The sequence below is a fragment of the Pavona decussata genome, unplaced genomic scaffold, assembly GCF_977016875.1.
Source record: "Pavona decussata unplaced genomic scaffold, jaPavDecu1.1 SCAFFOLD_48, whole genome shotgun sequence".
Lineage (NCBI taxonomy): Eukaryota > Metazoa > Cnidaria > Anthozoa > Scleractinia > Agariciidae > Pavona > Pavona decussata.
The window spans coordinates 6798025-6816661 of record NW_028145470.1 but is presented as its reverse complement, the minus strand read 5'-3'; the positions used below and the strand labels follow the sequence as shown (position 1 = coordinate 6816661).

General features: G+C 38.9%; 2 protein-coding genes across 2 annotated transcripts in view; one reads left to right on the top strand and one right to left on the bottom strand.

The window, feature by feature from the left end:
• Window positions 1-283: 283 nt before the first annotated feature.
• LOC146482074 (uncharacterized) lies at window positions 284-2761 on the top strand. Its single transcript, XM_085107595.1, has 3 exons — window positions 284-330; window positions 1396-1876; window positions 2036-2761. The coding sequence occupies exons 1-3, from the start codon at window positions 284-286 to the stop codon at window positions 2759-2761; spliced, it is 1254 nt and encodes a 417-aa protein (XP_084963721.1).
• Window positions 2762-8948: 6187 nt separating this feature from the next.
• LOC146482070 (uncharacterized) overlaps window positions 8949-18637 on the bottom strand; it is a 44363-nt gene continuing 34674 nt past the window's right edge. Inside the window, exon 4 of the mRNA XM_085107631.1 lies at window positions 8949-11237. Within this exon, the coding sequence (XP_084963757.1) occupies window positions 10168-11237 (1070 nt within the window). The 3' untranslated portion in view covers window positions 8949-10167. The remainder of the gene's footprint in view (window positions 11238-18637) is intronic.

Here is an 18637-nt window from a genome sequence, read left to right as displayed (position 1 = left end):
AAGGTAATATTTTTATGTAATGAATTGATCAATCCAGTATTAGGCTTATTTTGTTGATCTTTCCCGTAAGCGACCACTTTTTCGTGCCCCAAGTTTGGTCGCTTACGAGAGAGTTGACTGTATCTTGTACGTCGTGAGTAGTGGAATTCATTCTCAAAGAACGTTATGATGTAATCTTCGAGTTTATCAAGTATTTAAGAGTTTGGTCAAATAAAACATTTTGGTGCCGGAGACCCGGGAGTGAAAACAAGGAAAACAGAGCGCGTGTGTTGTGTCCTTCACCATGTCGGATGTCAAAAAGAAAATTCTGGAGCGCTCAGGGTTCAGAAGGTTCACGTTCGTAAAGTTATGAACGATGTGAAGGAGTTACTCAACAAAGGTGATATTGAAAGCTTCCGACTGAAGCTGAAATCGCAAAAGATTAACCTGGAAAAACATCAGAAGGAAATTGAATCGCTTGATCGAGAAATTGCAGAATTATTGCAAGCCGATGCAATCGAAAAGGAAATTCTAGAGCGCTGCGAGTTTAAGGCGTCATTACAAGAAACGATCTTATTGATAACCTCATGTTTGTCGTCTTCAAAAAAGGAAGCGAATGATGTCGAAATGGTGACATTGCCAACAACGAGTCCGAACGATCTTTCACTGCTCAAAATGGCGCGAAGGGCACAAAACAGAGTCGGCCGTTCGAAGTTTGCAAGGAATTGGAATTTCCACTGACATGTACGGAACATTGCTAACCCAAGTGATCATGGCGAAAATTCCTCAATAGTTTCGTTTGATTTTGAGTCGTGTTATGAGCGACGAGTAGGACCTCGACACATTAATAAAGTCGTTTTCAGAGTAGTTACAGATACGAGAAAGGTGTGCTCTCGGTCCAGTGACAGATCAGTCGAAAATGAGGAAAAAACGAGAGTTTGGATATGGATTACGGTTCGGTCAAAACAGGAGACCCTCCAACGTCGTCGATACTTGTTCATACAGTGAAAGGCCTCAACAACATAAGGAAATGTCGTGTACTCTCTGCAATGGACCGCATCCTTCGACAAAATGTCCTGTTGTTACGAAACCAGAAGCGAAGAAAAGAATTCTGCTCCAAAAGGGGCGATGTTTTGGTTGTTTGAGGAGTGGTCACGTGAGCCGAGATTGTCAACCCAGATGTTATCGTTGTGGCGGGAAACATCATGTATCGCTATGCGGCGTGCAAAACTTTTCACCACAAATCATCCAAGCAAGAAGAACGAATCAGGAACAAACTGTGAATACAAATTTGCATTTCACTCAAGATGTTAAAAATAATTTTGTTTTGCTGCAAACTGTAAGAGCGAGGGTCGGGAATCCTAATGGAGAAAATTCCTGCCATGTGAGGGTTCTATTTGATTCATGTTCTTAAAGGTCTTACATAAGTACACGGTTGAGGAGCAAGTTAGGCCTGCCCTCATTTGGAAATGAAACAGTTCTGATTAAAACGTTTGGAAACAATGAAGCCTCGTTGAAGAAATGTGACATTGTCCAATTTGCACTGGAATGCCAAGATCAGTTGAAAGTGTTTGCCAATGCTTATGAAGTTGAACTGATTTGTGGACCCTTAGCCAACCAGACCATTGAGATTGCACAGCAAAATTACCCTCATCTACAAGGCTTACCCCTTGCTGACTATTCCTGTGACGATGAAGATCTTGAAGTAGATATTATGATTGGTGCTGATTATTACTGGTCCATTGTCCAGAACCATGTGGTACGGGGGGAGTCGCATGGACCTGTAGCAGTTCGTACAAGGCTGGGTTATGTTTTGAGTGGTCCTATTAACATAGCAGGTGCATTGCAGAGCTCATCAAGTGTTAACATGTCGCATGTTATGAAGACAGAGTGCCAAGTAATTGAAGAAGACTTAAAGTCAGTTGATGTCTCTCTGAAAGAAGAACATAACGAGTGATACTCTGGGAGTGAAGAATAGAGGAGAAGAATTCTATGAAGATTATCTTGCCAAGTAAAGTTCAATAGTAGCCGTTATGAAGTTTCTCTTCCCTTTAAGGAGGAACAACCTACAATTCCAGACAACTACTTGGAAGCACAGAAACGCCTCAGCTCCTCGTTAGCAAGATTGAAGTCCAAGCCTGACATACTACAACAGTATGATGACGTCATTAAGGACCGACTGAATTCTGGTGTTGTAGAATTGGTTGAGAAGAGTAGTGATCAAGAAGTCATACCAGGAACTGTGCATTACATTCCTCATAAGGAAGTCGTGAAGGAAGACAGAACCACTTCTAAAGTACGAGTAGTGTATGATGCTAGTGCTAAATCTCAGAATGAACCAAGACTGAATGACTGTCTGCTCCCTGGTCCAGCCTTAACACCATTGATCTTTGACATTCTCCTACGATTTCGTCTCCACAGGGTTGCATTGATTGGTGACTTGGGGAAAGCATTTTTAAATGTTGAGGTGAATCCTGAACAGAGGAATTTGTTAAGGTTCTTGTGGATAAGTGACATCAGTTCCTCGAATCCGGAAGTCATTATCCTTAGATTCACACGGCTTGTGTTTGGCCTTATCAGTTCACCGTTCATTTTCAATGTAATCCTGAGAAATCACTTAAGCAAGTATGAGAAAATTGATCCAGACTTTGTGAACACTGTTGTCAGAGCTTTGTATGTGGATGACTTTGCATCCGGAAAGGATTCAGTAAAGGACTGCGTCGAACTTTTCAGAAAATTGAAGTTGCGATTCAGAGAAGGCGGTTTCAACATGCGAAAATAGGCATCGAACAGTGAAGAGCTAAATCAGTTGATTGAGAAGGAGGAAGCTACTGACATCATCAACTCATCCACCTTCGGAAACCAGTCCTTCTTTGACAAAGTCTAGTGTTCTTAAAGAAGACCTTATCAAAGTGATGGGAGTTCCATGGAATAGGATAGGAGACAGCTTCAAGTTTGATCTTGCAGCCTTCGCTACGCAAGCATTGGTTGGAACACTGACAAAGCGGAAATTGTTGAGCATCCGGCTGCTCAATTTTACGATCCATTAGGCTTGCTGTCACCAGTTATGTTGCCCTTGACGGGTATGTTTCAAGAGATGTGTCAGCTCAAGATTGGCTGGGATGAGGCCCTGCCAGAAGAACTCTGTTTAAAGTGGAAAGAAGTAGCTGAAGACATGTTTAGAATTTCAGTGATTAGTGTCCCTCTCTGCATCCTAGTTTGGATGGAAGCAGAAGATGCCAAGTCTATTCAACTACACGGCTTTCCAGACGCGAGTAAGATTGCTTATGGTGCAAACATCTGCATTCGGGTGACAACCTCTAATGTCAGCTATTCGCAGCTGTTAGCCTCTAAAACTAAGGTGGCACCCTTGAAGGGGGAGACAATTCCTCGATTACAATTGATGGCAGCATTGATCTCTAGCAAACCTGATGACAGCTATGTACAAGGCATTGGCTTGTACCATCAGTATTGATGCTGTGTTCAATTGGATTGATTTTCAGATTGTACGGTGGTGGATTAATGGAGAGTCAAAACAATTCAAGCAGTTTGTGCAGAATCGAGTAATGAAGATTCGAAGTCTCTGGAGTAAAGAACATTGGGGAGAAACTCTCACTGAAATTCGGTTACAGTTCTGGATAATCAAACGACGACAAGCCGTCAAAAATGTACTCACTAAGTGCATTACATGTAAGAGGATACAAGGGAGAGCTTTCAGTAGCCCACCTCCTCTACCATTACCTTCATTTCGAGTCTCAGATGATCTGGCCTTCTCCAAAGTTGGTGTAGACTTTGCTGGCCCCCTTTATGTTAAGAATATCTACTAGTCCAAGGGAAACATGTTCAAGTGTTTTATTACTCTATGTGCAAGTACCAGCGCTGTGCACCTTGAACTCACACCGGATTTGACCGCCAAGTCACAAGTCACTTCTAAGAGTGCTTAAACATTTGTTTGGAAGACGAGGGATACCCAACCTGTTCATCTCAGATAACAGGAAAAATTTCAAGGATACAGCAGTTCAGAAGTTCGTTCTTAACAGGAACATTGACTGGAATGGGGCGGGTTTTTCCGAGATCTGCGTCAAGCTTGTGCAAAGGTGTCTGAAGAAAGTACTGGGAAATGTAAAGCTTAGTTATGAAGAACTAGAATCAGCCCTGATTGAAACCGAAGGAGTGTTAAATTCCAGGCCATTAACCTATGTTTACAATGATTTGTCAGAAGCTCCACTAACACCTTCTTATCTCGTAATTGGTCGACGTCTCTCGGAGCAACCTTCTACTAAAAATGTACCTCTGAGCACTCTAGCCCGACCGGAACGATATTTGGAGAGTCTCCCCACCCACTTCAGAAATCGATGGAGGAAAGAATACCTGACTGGCATCAGAGAGTATCAGAAACTTAAGAGAGAACCAAGAAGAGCCATTCAAAATGGTGACCTTGTGCACATATATGCAGACAAAACACCTAGACAGCAGTCGAGAATGGGGAAAGTAGAGAAGTTGTTGCGAGGAAGAGACAACGTTGTTCGCTCCGCCGAAGTGGCGACAGGAGACAAATTTCTACGCAGGATTCGCATCAAGCGTCCAATGTTAATGTGTTTGATGAAGGAGCAGCTGAATTGGACAGAGCAAGGAACATTTGTGTGGCCAGAGATGAAGATATTCCAGTTGTGGTTACTGCATCTTAACTGTCATATCTAAAACTTTGAACATTGGACTGAATTTAAAGAGTTATCTTTACAGTTTCGCCTTATCATTTGACTCCGTCAATCAGGGGGGAGTGTGATGGTAACGAGTAGGAACTGGAACTAGTCAAGTTCGCACGTGATCATTTGTATCAGATTTCTCGGATATATTCTTGTTTTGAGTGAGACTCTGGAAGGAACTCTGGAATATTACTTCTAAATGTAGCGGAAATTATCTTGTACGTGGTGAGTAGTGGAATTCTTTCTCCAGGAACGTTAAAATGTAATCTTCGAGTTTATCAAGTATGATTAAAGAGTTTGGTCAAATACAACAAGTTCGTTTAGGCGAACCTAATCAAAAATCGTCAATAAATTTATCCGGTTTATTGAAGAAATAAGCTTACATTTGTAGATTTTTACTTGAAGAGACTTCACAAGAACACAGCGCGATTTCTGGACTACCTGCGTGTTGTGTTTGAGGAAAGCTCGATAACAATAGTTCACCGATCGGATTGCACCATTTAACAATAGCGCGATATCAAAACAAAACAAAAAAAATGACCGCATTGCATCTGGTGGAAATGGGCCTTAAATCTGTCTATATCTCTATTTTTATAATGGTTGCTGTACACGTTTCTGTTTCCTGTGTTTATCGACCAATCATATCTCAACTTTTCATTAGTATCATTTTAAATATAGTAATCGTTTATTTCGAAATTTTACTTAGCTTCTTGCAGTCCCTGAAAAGGGTTATTTTTTCTCACCGAAATATTGGGCAATAAAATTACCCTTTTTAGTTGTCCGATCAGCCTTACGTTTGGTTTTAAGTTAAAGACTCATGTTTACCCAAAAGGCCTTTTGCGCGTTTGTAATTGTTTACAAATGTCTCTTTGTTGAGTCTTGCGATCTGATTGGTTTACCAGAATGTTTCCGCTTAGGTGAAAATCCTGGCGTATTCAAAATTAATCACACCAGACAAATCGAACTGATTGATTTTGTTTCAGTTGCTGCGATTGATTTGAATCTCTGCGCCTGCAAAATATATTTATCCCCCAAAGCGCTGGAGTTGTCTGTGGTTCTTTGGGTGAAAGTCTCGGCGAACGGAAGGCGAGGGTTTGGTTCCTTTTTTCTGCGTCCCTTTGATGATGCGGTAGAGCACTCGAATGGTTAAAGCCCTCAACTTTGGATGGTTTTAGTTTTATTGCTGTATTAGATAAACGGTGATCTTGAGGATATTTATTGGTTGTGATAGAACTCAATAACCAATAACTAAAATTCAGCTTTTCTTGCTGTTTCTTAACCTCGTCGTTTTGTTTCCTAATTGCATCAGTGACTTCCTTTTCTGCGGGGCAAGCTGCAAGGAATGTTTGTGGCCACACTCTGAATACATTAAATAATACCACGAGAAAAATGTTATTTTAGTCACCACAACTCTGCAGGAGGACTTTCGATAATTATAATTATCACACTGTTGCTTATAATTAACACACTTTATGTTGCTTTATTTGTTTGCTTGTTTAATCCCTTTCTTTATATTCAACCGTCAATCAACAGTTGCTCAACTGGAACTTTCCAGTCCGCGAGTACTCCTAATTCCCTCCCTGTCTTGAGTTTTCCCCCCAAAATCCTGTTTGAAAAGCTTCACAATGAACCAAGTCTGAGTTTCCTTGAGCTATGGCAAATAACAAAGCTGGCAAAAGAAACGAGCTTAAACGTTAAAACTTCTTCAGGCAAAATTATAGCAGCATTGAGCGATTGTCGATGCATACGTTCATGTTCATAATTTGAAAGCGTTGTCTTTCAATTGTCACGATGGAAATTGGGTTACTAAATATTGTAGTTCTTTTCCATAGAAAATATAAATCTAACGAGATGCGGTTTTGCAGAATGATTTGGCGCTAATTAATTGTTCGGCTGAAAATTTATATGTTTTTTTTTTTAATTGATTTTTTAATTAATTCTTTTTCTTGATTATTATGAATATTTACCTCCAGAGTTCGTGGACTGTTTTGCCATCACCTCCACGTGGAACACTGTGATGACGAAGACAAGAAACATTGTTTTTTCAAAAGTCATCTTGATTGTAACGAATAAATGAAAATCCCAAGGGATTAGTTATAACAGTTGTTACTGTAGACTATATGCAGTGCCTTTTTTCTCTTATGGATAGTAAAGCTGGCGAATCTCGCGAGCAAGGGAAGCAATTTTCGCGTTCACTCGAGAGGTTCGCCAGCTTTACTGTCCCTAAGAAAAATAGGCAACTGCTCGTAGTCTAGTTATTGGTTGGTATTGAGTAAATTACCAGTGGCGAAAGGATATAAACGAGTTGAATGTGAATTATTTTCTCCTTTTTTTCCAGAAATATAAGTCACTTTAATTGTATGTATCGATGCGTTATCTTTGTGAGAGAATAATGGTGACAGGTTATAAAAGAGAGAGAGAGAGAGAGAGAGAGAGAGAGAGAGAGAGAGAGAGAGAGAGAGAGAGAGAGAGAGAGAGAGAGAGAGAGAGAGAGAGAGAGAGAGAGAGAGAGAGAGAGAGAGAGAGAGAGAGAGAGAGAGAGAGAGAGAGAGAGAGAGAGAGAGAGAGAGGGAGGGAGAGAGAAGAAAACAAAGGAAAAGAAAAAAAAAATGACATAAAACATGCAAAAAAGACAAAGATCACTTTTCTACTCTGTAGAACATACCTCAAATTTGCAAACGTATTTGAATCAGATGTCCTTCTTTAACTGGGTGTGTGTAGCGCACAGTTGTTATATATGTTAAAAGATAAGGGCCGTTAGTGCCTAGGTAAGTAGGTAATTCAAACTGTCTAGGTAAGTGCCTAAGTGTATCATTGATATTCAAACTGCCAGGTAAGTGCCTAGGTAATTCAAACTGTCTTGGTAAGTGCCATTAATGGTAACTCATTAATAGATTTAAAAGATTTCAGTATTAGTTGAAAAACTGGCTGCAACCTACCATCTTTGAAACTGGCAAGACTCTTGTAATAATCGGACTGCAGCAGCTGTCTTCTTCACAAGTCTTATTGGAAACCCAGTATCATGTAACTTTCTGAGACAGTGTATTATTATTATTTTATCGTCAAACACCTTTTCTTTTCTTGTTTGCTGGCGTTGTTATAAATTTATATAAACCTCCCTTGACTCATGCTTTTATACCAATAGTTGGGGTCGTTTCATAGCTTTTACAGGTGAATCTTAAGATTCATTAAGCGGCTTTCTCGGTTAAAATTTTGTTGGTAACTAAAGCTAAACAATGTATTATTCCAAGGACGTCTAAGCTAACCATGGCGTCGATATCATTACGAATCAATGTTCGAAGTTACCCTATGACGTTGAGAAGTACGCAGTTTTACTTTGCTCGTTTCAAGAGTTCGTTTGTCACATTTGTCACGTGTGCTGTGGGGGAAAGCATTTTTGAGCTCATCTACAACACACAGATGTGACTACAAAAAGAAACCAATTGTAATGTTACTCTCTCCCGTCTCTCCTCTTTGAAAAATTACAATAATCGTTTTGGTTATAAAAATAAGTTATTTATCTCGCATTTCCCTACCCTCTGCCGGATCTTGACTCACCCTACCCTACTTAGGAACAACTAGTTACCAGTCCTTTCGGGAATATTGATATCAGTTTCCAAAATGGCGTCGTTTTGTTTATTTTCTCGCTTCAGCACCCGTTTCGTCATTTTGTGTTGATTTCATGTCTACCCAAGGTTATTTGCAAGTAACAGGGACTTTATTTCATCTGTCTAGTATATTCTGCTGAGGAATAGCGCTGGGAGAGCTTCAACAGTGGTGCACACATAGAATAAAGTGGTTGGTGTTGAGGCAGAAAAAGGACGGAAAACGCCACGTTAATATTCACTAAGAAAGTAATTCGATCTAATGTGTTTCAGCTTGAAAAAATATCGACTTATATGCAGCTTTTTTTTATGTGTGGATGGTCTTTATAGTCATTTGAAGGCCTCGGTGGTACTTACTCGGGGAGCAATTAACTGTACTAATTGTTATCTTTCAGCTCTGAAATAGCTTAGAATGTGAGACTTAAAAGCCTAGTGGACGTCTGTACTGTTTTTGAGCCTGTTAGTGTATGGTTAACACTAGTTAAGTATATGCACATTACTTCATGGTATAGAAATGGGGGCACACACGGTATATTTGCACAAGTTGGGGGTGTATCCACAGAAAGCCTAAAAACCTTCTTATGGATAACATTGGTCGGCACAAAACAGTAAAATAACTGTGTGCAACAAAAGGTACACATTTTAACATTTTTTAAAATCATTTTTCAATTTAGGTTTATTTAGTGTTCGCAGTCTGCGCTAATATATTCCCACACAAAGATAAGTACAACACTTGAAGTTCTTTACTTTTATATTACAAGTTTACCTGCATCACATAATAATGTTTTACAGCAATTCTAAACTACAGTAATCACCTACGTACATCGTGATCAAACGCAGCACAGTTTAATCGATAGCACGTGTTCAATATGCTCAAGGAAGTAATGCTGTCAATGGTCTATAATGTTAATACAGCCATTTCAAGCCAGAATTATACGATAGAGGCATTAAATATAAGAGTAACCTCTGCATGATGATAGTATGTATTTTTTTTTATTACAGATTTTGTCCACTTTGGCCCTACTTGTTGATGCTGCTTCCTAACTAAATTTTTTGCTATTCAATTTCCAAGATTCAATTTCAGCAAGCATTTTCAGGTTAATTGCCCTTAAACCCATTTTTATTCAACAGATTGGTCTAAACGATTACTAACCAATGTGACAAATCAACCATGCACGAGATAATTACTTAAAAATGGCTTGTTTGGTAAGTAGCCACGTGGAATCCCCCAAAAAATGGCTTTACCAAAGAAGATAACATATCCTGGAAAGCCTTTAATTACTATCAGTCAATTTCTGCCGTTAACCAGCGCCCTTATCATAACTTCCCAAGTACAAAAGCTATGACAATGACACTTAGAGAATATATACTAGCTCCAAAAACGTTTTCTTTGAGGTTCGGAGCGGAAAATGAGCTGTCACGTGACGCAGGAATTAAGTCACTACTTAAAAAATTAATGCTTTTCTTGGATTCCTTGATTTCCCGCAAACCTAACATTCCCGCCCAAATTGCCCCAAATGTAATCAAAATGGAGAACAGCTAAAATTATACAAAAACAAAAATTTACTTTAGGAAAAATTATTATTATTTCTTAAAGAAGAATCTATTTTTTAAAAACTCTGCCAGTCAAACATTGATTGCCTGACCTATCCTCATGTAACATACGAAATCATTCCCAGAAAATTTTCACAAAAAATCAAAACGTCTCGTCTTGTTTGCTCAAAGATGAAAAGCTTATAAAAGGAAGCGAGGAAAGCAGCACCTTTCTTAACCTTGTTTACCTTAGATAGGGTTACAGTACTCTCAGTGTTCGTTACGTTGTGGTAGCACGCTGAATTCCAAGAGTCAATTTGCGGGCTTGTACAGGGTTTTTTTGTCTATTTGTATACCAGTTTGTACAGAGCACTGTTGGTGTTGTAGCGCCATCCTTTATAGGTTAGCTTTGCAATTGCCAGGTAAGTGTAACCTTTGTGTTCAAATGCTTTAAGGTCAATTGCATGTTGAGTTGAAAGCTCTTGGTATTTGATAAACTGTGATTCGGACAAACGATACACAACTGACTTCCCGTTGTAGTTGGCAACAGCCAGGAACGTTTCACCGCAAATCGAAAATGGCTCCCAGGCGCGGCCTGCGTGAGTGGGAATGGAATGAAACAGAACAAACCTGCTGCCATTCCACTTGTAAATGGACGAGTTGATGTTGCGAGGATTTCCCTTCCGCCAATTAGCAAAAGCGAGGAATGTCTCACCATTGTCGCTGAAGGACTTTACATCAGAGGCACCATATGTCTGAAGAGACTGGAGTTTGACAAAGCGGTCACCTGACCACTTGTACACAGAGGACTGGACAGAATAGCCCTGATTGACGCTTTTGCGGTTTGCAAAAACAAGAAAAGTTTCAGTTTGTATTGCAAACGTAGAACTTGCTGTAGCATCCTCGGTTCTTATCTCCTGGAACCTGTTAAACTTGTTTTCGCCCCACTTGTAGATGACTGAGTTTAAACTATGCGTAGTGTCATTGTCACTATTCGTGACGACGAGAAACAGGTGCGACAATGTTTTAAAGAAGTTAAAACTAGTTGCTCCGAGTGTTGGAATGTTTTGCACGACGATAAACCGATATCCATTCCACTGATAGATGACAGAGTTTAACCGAGATGTAGTTTTATTCCTGCGATTAGCAACAGCAAGGTAATGTTTGTCAGCGATTGTAAAATATTCCATGTAGCGTCCTCCTATAGTGTCTATGGTCTGATAGAGGACAAACTTTCCGGTTGAATCATCCAGTTTGTAGATGTAAGAGTCTGTGTTGTATCCGTTGTTATCATCCTTATAGTTAGCGAGGCCGAGAAACAGACTCCCATCGATACTGAACTGTTCAACGGCGTGAGCACCTTTGGTTGGTAGGTCTTGATATTTTTCGAAGTGGAGCCTTCTACCGGAACAATCTTAATAGAAAAACAAAGATGCCACTTATCATTAAATAGGAAATTTTATATAACATCAATATAAACAGCATATCTTTAACTTAAAATGGCAAACTTAAGAATGCAATGATTACCACCAACAATATGATGTTTGAGCAACAGCACTAGTACTTTCCATATTCATTACATTTCCTTGTTATAATTGGGTGTAGTTAATAGTTGGATGAGAGAAACTTTTTTTAATTTTTAAGGGCAAGACTCTTGAACCCTATGGGATGTACGGACGCGATGAAGAGTTCGTTGAAGCGAACCTAATGAGAAAAAGGCAATAGATTTATTAGCCTACGTGTAGCCATAAGTATACCTGGGTGGGTACGGCTACACGCAGGCTATGGTTTTATCGGATTTAATGAAGAAATAAGGTTACATTTGTAGATTTGTACTCAACGAGACCGTTCGGGCAACTTCACAAGAACACAGCGCGATTTCCGGACTACCTGCGTGTTGTGTTTGAGAAAAGGTCGATAAAAATAATTCACCAGTCGGGTTGCGCCATTTAACAATAGCGCGATTTCAAAACAAAAACAAACGACCGCATTGAATCAAGGGTGGAAATGGGCCTTTAATCTGTTTATATTGCTATTTTTATAATGGCTTCTGCTTTCTATGTTTATCAACCAATCATGTCTGAACTTTTTATTAGTATTATTTTAAATATTCCAACCAGTTTTTTTGCGCGCAATTTCTTTAGGGTGTACATGGGTCTTAAAAGTGTCGTGCGACCGGTCCGTATGTAATTTATTTTAATGTTGTTACAGCAACTTCTACTCTTAAAATTCAGTGAGTGACAGTTCATACCCAGGAAAAGGAAGTCCGAGTGCTCCTAACAGGAGTCGAACCTATGCACTGGCTATAGAGGATTCGTGGGAGCTACAACTGCAGTCATTATTATTTGAAACACTAAGGGTAACTAACGTGCCTGTTATATACACGTAGTCGCCTTCCCCTCTCCTCCAATGTTGTGTTCGTAGCGTGTCTTTCACTCCGGCTCGGTGAAATTCAATATTGAAAGGGAGAGAGGGAAAAAAAAGAAGGGAACCGTTCCAACAATTTTGTCTGAGCGTGTAGGCCATTAATCTGGGTACTTAGTATTTCTACTCTTTCAGCTCACAACAAAACTTCTTTCCACTCTCCGTCTCAAAGGTCACCTTTGGGTAAAAAAAAGCTTAACAGTCTGCACCCACTCTCGGAGAACTCTGATCACTAGCTAAGGTTATGAAAGTAAGCATGGTAAGCCATGAAAATATCTTCGAGAAAAATTATACCAGATTCGAGTGTCTGGATAAATAGGCGCAAAATATTTCTCCTTGTAATTAAAAAGAAAAAAACCAAACAATTTTTTATGTTTTCTCAAGTTACTTGGATCATGAAAACATTTCGCACCTTCTTTCGGTATTTTGCTTGTTGTTATTTCGAGCGAACCAAAATTTTAAGATTTTTGATAAATATGTGTAAAAAAAAAATCGATTCACGCAAGTTACATGTATTTTCATATTTGTCTATGATATTTTTTAATCATTTTTTTTTTAAAGAAAACAGTTTGCGCCTTCCCAAGGTACTTTATTTCGACATGTTCTCGGTTTTCTTGACTTCTTGTTGATCATTATGAATATTTACCTTCAGACTTCATGGACTGTTTTGCCATCACCGCCACCAATAACACTGTGATGACGAAGACAAGGAACGGTTTTTTTTCAAAAGCCATCTTGATTCTAGAGAATAAAAGAAAAACCGAAGGGATTAGTTATATATTGTTACTGTAGACTATGAGAAGTGCCTTGTTTCTTACGCACAGTAAAGCAGGTGAATTTCGCGCAAGGGGAAGCAATTTTCGCGCTAACTCTCGGGGTTCGCCAGCTTTACACTCTCTAAGAAAAATAGGCAACTGCTCGTTGTCTAGTTACTGATTTGTATTGAGTAAATTACCAGTGGTGAATGGATATGAACGACTCCAATGTGAACCCTTTTTTGCCAGAAATACAAGTCGCTTTAATTGCACTTATCGATGCGTTATCTTAGTTGTTGGTCAGGTCAGCACTAAAAAAACAGTTTGCAAACAAGACAAAGCTCAATTTTCTACTCTGTAGCGCATACCTCAAATTTGCAAACGCCATATTCTGATCAGATGTCCTTTTTTCAACTGGGTGTGTGTAGCGCACTATCTGAAGGATAACAGGATCTTGTCGGTTTGAATTATTAACGCACACTCTTTAATTATTCATCATAAAATGACGAGAACACTTTACGTCAGGCATATTACAAATTTGTATAACTGCTCAGCAAGAACCCGCTTTTTTTGATTGTAGATTATATCTCCCCTCTGGCGCGTTTTTTCTTTATCGAGAACTTTTGGTAGTATCTGTCCACAATATGAAGTAGAATATAATTTTTTATCCCAATTGGAAAACAAAAATGGCAGTAAATGGCGGTAGAAAAATTATGGCATCTTTTGTTTCAAGTGACTTTTCCAGTGCACAAAAACTATTCATAAATGTATTCGGAATCAGATACCTAAGAGTGAAATAGAAGCCCTAATAAAAGGCCACCGCGCGGTCTCGGCCAATTTTGTCCGTCCCAATTAGGGTTCTGCTATTTATTGTTTATGCCAAAAAATCGATCTACGTAACTAGGCTTTTTTTTCTTTCATGTCTCAGTAGTAAATGATCATCGGAGGTCAAATCTTTCCTTTTGAAGTTTTGGTTCCAACCATGCAGATCTCATCAACTTATATTTTGTCTTGTCAGAGAAAGAATTTCAAGCAATATAAAGAGCTAAAAAAAGAATAATGAATATTAATAAATACCACACAAGTGAATAGTGCTTTTCGCGCGCTGATTGGCTAGTTCGAAGGTGTTAAGCCAAGTACTTTAATTTTCATCTCCACGCAGTCGAAGAAAAACAAGATCCCGTTTCGCCACGGTCACTTAATTATTTCGATAAACAAGGCGGCTGGTTCAAAAGATACATAAAATGGCAACAAAGTTTGGTTGGACGGCATTAAATGGTAAGTTATTTAATCTTTCCAACCTCATATTCTATACCGTAAACTGTCGAGCACTATAAATTAAAAGTAAAAGATGATACATCTAATGTTTTGCAGCATTGATTGTTTTGAGACGAGGAAAAACACCAATTGAAGAAATTGCACCTGGCCAGAAGTTTACTTATCCGTAGGAGGGCGAGACGGGAATTTTTTTATAATAAGAAAGCGTTGTCGCGAATGAGCATCGCACGGCGAGTTCACCAGTTTAATTTTCGACCGTATGTCGGAATAATTAGAGTTATTTTTTGGTCCGCTAGTTAATCAGCTTGTTTGGTATGTACTAAAACATTTCTCCACCTCAGTGTCAGTGGAACTGGTCGATATTTATCTCACCGCTTCGCGGCGCGGTAAATATCGATTATTTATTCACCGCCACATCGCTGAATAATTGTTAAAATAAGCAATATTTCATTTGATCTTTTCATGACATTATTAACGTCTTTGTCAAGAAATGCCCCTTTTATGACAGCTAATGATTTAAGTCAAATGTGGAGTATTTTAGCAAAGTTGGAGCCAGACTTTGTAGTACTACTGAATTTCCTTACGAATTGCGTTGTATTTTGGGGGAGTCAATAAACAGGGTTTTTAAAAATATACAGGGATACTGCATATCAAAACATCTAATAAGAGATTTAATATCCGACTTTTTCTTTTCTGATATGTAACAAAGAAACATTTAAGGAAAAAAATTAACCAAGGTGTCCGTACGTGTTAGAAAATATATTTCTTTTACTGTGCGAATAACCAACTGTATGAATATCGCGTCTTAGTATATACCACACAAGTGAATAGTACTTTCCGTGCGCGCCGATTGGTTAGCTCGGAGGTGATTAGCCAAGTACTATTGACCTCCGAGCAGCCGAAGAGAGACAAGATGGCTTCCCGTTTCGCCACGGTTACTTAAGAGGAAATTATTTCGATAAATGAGGCGGCTGTTAAAAAAGTACTTAAATGGCAACAAAGTTTGGTTTGACGGCATTAAATGGTGAGTTGTCAATCTCTTCAACCCCATATTCTAAGAAGAAAAATGAAAATACAATCCCTTGTTTACGAAAACTGCCGAGCACAAAAATTACAATGAAAACAATGATCTAATATTTTTCAGCATGGTTTCAAAAACAAGACAAATTTCACCGAAAAATAAAGAAATGACACTGTAAGAAATAAATGTCTCCAAAAGTTTTATTTGTCTGCAAGAAAGCGAGACGGAACTTTCTACACTCGGATAAGAAATTGCTTACCATGTGGCGCTTGAGATGTTAAAATTTCATACCATTTGTCGGTATATTATCATAAATAAAATAAATTTTTGGTCCACTAGTCATTCAGCTTCTGTGGTATATACTAAAACAATTATTCATCTCAGTGTTAGTGAAAGTAATGGATATTTACCTCGCCGCTATGCGGCTCGGTAAATATCCATCACTATTCACCTCCACTTGTGATTTTGTACATTATTTGAACTGTACTAAGTTTAGTTGGACAATAAAATCCTTAGATTCTTGGTCTCTGGCAAATACTGAGGCATATTGATTAGCACAAGGCCTCTATGCTCTGTAAAAATAAGTCAGGAAATTAAAGCAGGTGTTTTTGGAAGTCAGGAAAACAAGGGTGTCATTAATTTAAGCCTTATAAGGCGTCAACACCACCAGGAAAAGAGGCGGCCTTCAACTAATTGAAAGTTTCACATGCGACTATTAAATGTATTTCCATCTTTATTTATAATTGACATTAAACAAAGAAAAATACAGGAGAATATTGTGGAAACTTGCGACACATATACACAAAACAAGTACATACATATTTTTACAACTTTCTCCTTAACAAAGCCTGGAAGATTTTTTGTATCACAAAGGCTTTTATGGGGCGCCAAATGTGGAAAAATTAGTTATTTTAATTACATCGAAATTATTTGAAGCTTTGGTTACACTACTTTTCGAGTAAGAAAACATCACGTCAGAGGCATGAACTTCCACTTGTTGTGAAAATCATTTAACTTCTTATTCTTCTCTGTAATATATAATTCAACATGATATTTCTTAGCTAATAAGACCTTAAAGGAGGAAATGGTCGGGTTTGTAATATTTCGCCTGCAGTGCCAATACATTAGTGATTTTCCTACTAAAATACAGTAGTTCAACAATACATGAATATTTCCATGTACTAACGCCCACAATTACATCTTTCAAAACTAAAGTAATATCTTCTTTCATAACGTCGTAGACATCGGAATCCACTTTTTCTAGTTTCTTTAAGCCAGCGACACACTTGACGATTCGCCGCGATCGACGAAAACCGCCAGGACTGTGCCCGGTGCAGCGATTGTGATTTTCGCCGATCGCTGCGATCGGCCTATAAAATCGCCGATATCTGGCATGTCAGATATCGGCGATTAAGGATACAGTCGAACCTCTATTAAGCGGCCACCTATTAAGCGGCCCCCTTCTTTAAGCGGCCACTTTCCAAAGTCCCGAATTATTATTTTGTCAGTAAAGTGCTGTATTCGATACCTCTATTCAACGGCCAACCTCTATTAAGCGGCCAGTTTTCAAAGTCCCCAGGGTGGCCGCTTAATAGAGGTCCAACTGTACTTCCTGGGTTCGCGGGTGTCCTTTGGAAAATATACATACGCGCGCAAGTTTTAATAAACCTCTAACAAATTATATATCATTATAAGGCTTAATAAATGTAGTCACCTATAAAAAAAATATATATATATAATTTAGCGATCTTTTCCGTTTTTAATTGCCAGAAGCCAGTAAAACCTTGAATCGACCGATGGCCGTTCTATTGAATTAATCGGGTATCGAACGCCGCGCGAAGAACGAAATCGCTGCACAGTGTTATTCACAAGGCATCAATCAACAAAACGGTGTCAGGCTTTTTCGAAATTCTGATTGGTTATTTAGATATCCACGTCCAAAGTTTGAGTAGCAAAAAATATTTCAGGCGTGTTACGTAAACCGTCGCCACGGGAAAAATATTTTGAAAATCAAAATTCCCTGACACCTTTTTGTGCGACATTATCCCTCAAATCTTTTGGGCAAATTTCACGACAATCCGTCAAAACTACATACCCTATTAATTCGTTCAAAGTCGACATACTCTGCCAAAATTTAAGTGCGAGTTTACGCTCGATAAAGGTTTGCAAGAAAAACAAGCCTCCACAGGGGATTATGACATCTTATTACGTGGCGAGCGAATCGAGCAACAGGACCCCATGGCATCAACAACAATGGCACAGAATTCCGCGGCAAAAGTATCGCGTTGCAGACACGTTTTAGACTCCGCTGTTGTGATCGAGCGAGATGGGGAGAGTGGCGAAAGGAAAACGTAAAAGCCAGGAAAACGGGGAAAAACCAAGGCTAACGAAACCGGGTTTATAATTGGACAAGAGAGCGCGTTTGTTGAAATGATACCGAGAACTCATCTCTATCATTTCTAAAGGATCGGCAACTGAAGAGATCCACAAGATTAGGATGGAAACCGCGGTCTTGCCTGACCATTGCCTTAAATACTACAGAATTTACTAACGGCCGAAGGACTCGAAGCAGCCCCTGAGCAGAGCACGTAATCAAAACACAAGATGAAAATACTAAGCTCCCGCAACACAAACCTTCGGTTCAAATCATATCCTTACAAAGATAAAAAGAGAGGCTATATTGTCACCAGACGCACTGAAATGAGCCGTCCCAAACCTAAACTAAATGGAACAAACGGCATAAGCACTACAGTCGCTTTAAACAGAAACAACAAGAGGTTAAAATGACTTTTGAGATCAATTACAACACATCCGACAGTTAAACACATGACTTTGTTCAGTGTCTATCGCGCAAATCCTCGTAATCATACATGGCATTTAATAAAAAGAAAAATCCAGCGCTAAAGGAAAATTTACAGGGAGCACCGCTCTATTTATTGAGAATAGGGTGTTCTCTGAAAGACATACCTGTGAGGGCATAACTTTTATTTAGGCTAAATACGCACATGAGAGTCGCGCAGGTCTGTCAACCCCATTATTGCCAACAAAATACGCTAATTCCTGAAATAAGAGCTCCCGGATGAAGCGTTTTGCCGCGAAAATTCCTCTGGGGCGTCTCGCACTAAGAAGATTATGACACCTTTTTTATTTATTTACTTTTATATGGAAATACGTTTTCCTAAATATCTCGCGCTTTTTTTTTTTAATATTTTCCATTTTTTTTTCAGTAAATGTCAGATAAAATACCCAAATTCTATTTGGTCGAAAAAAAAAATGTTTTTTTTTTCACTTTTTCACCTCATCTAACTCAGGAAGTACCCTTAAATACGCCGGTGT

Coding starts and splice junctions, on each gene's coding strand:
- LOC146482074 (XM_085107595.1), top strand. CDS start 284: ATGTCGGATGTCAAAAAGAAAATTCTGGAGCGCTCAGGGTTCAGAAG. Junction 331..1,395: donor GAGCGCTCAGGGTTCAGAAG/GTTCACGTTCGT, acceptor ATGTTCTTAAAG/GTCTTACATAAGTACACGGT. Junction 1,877..2,035: donor TTATGAAGACAGAGTGCCAA/GTAATTGAAGAA, acceptor CTTCCCTTTAAG/GAGGAACAACCTACAATTCC.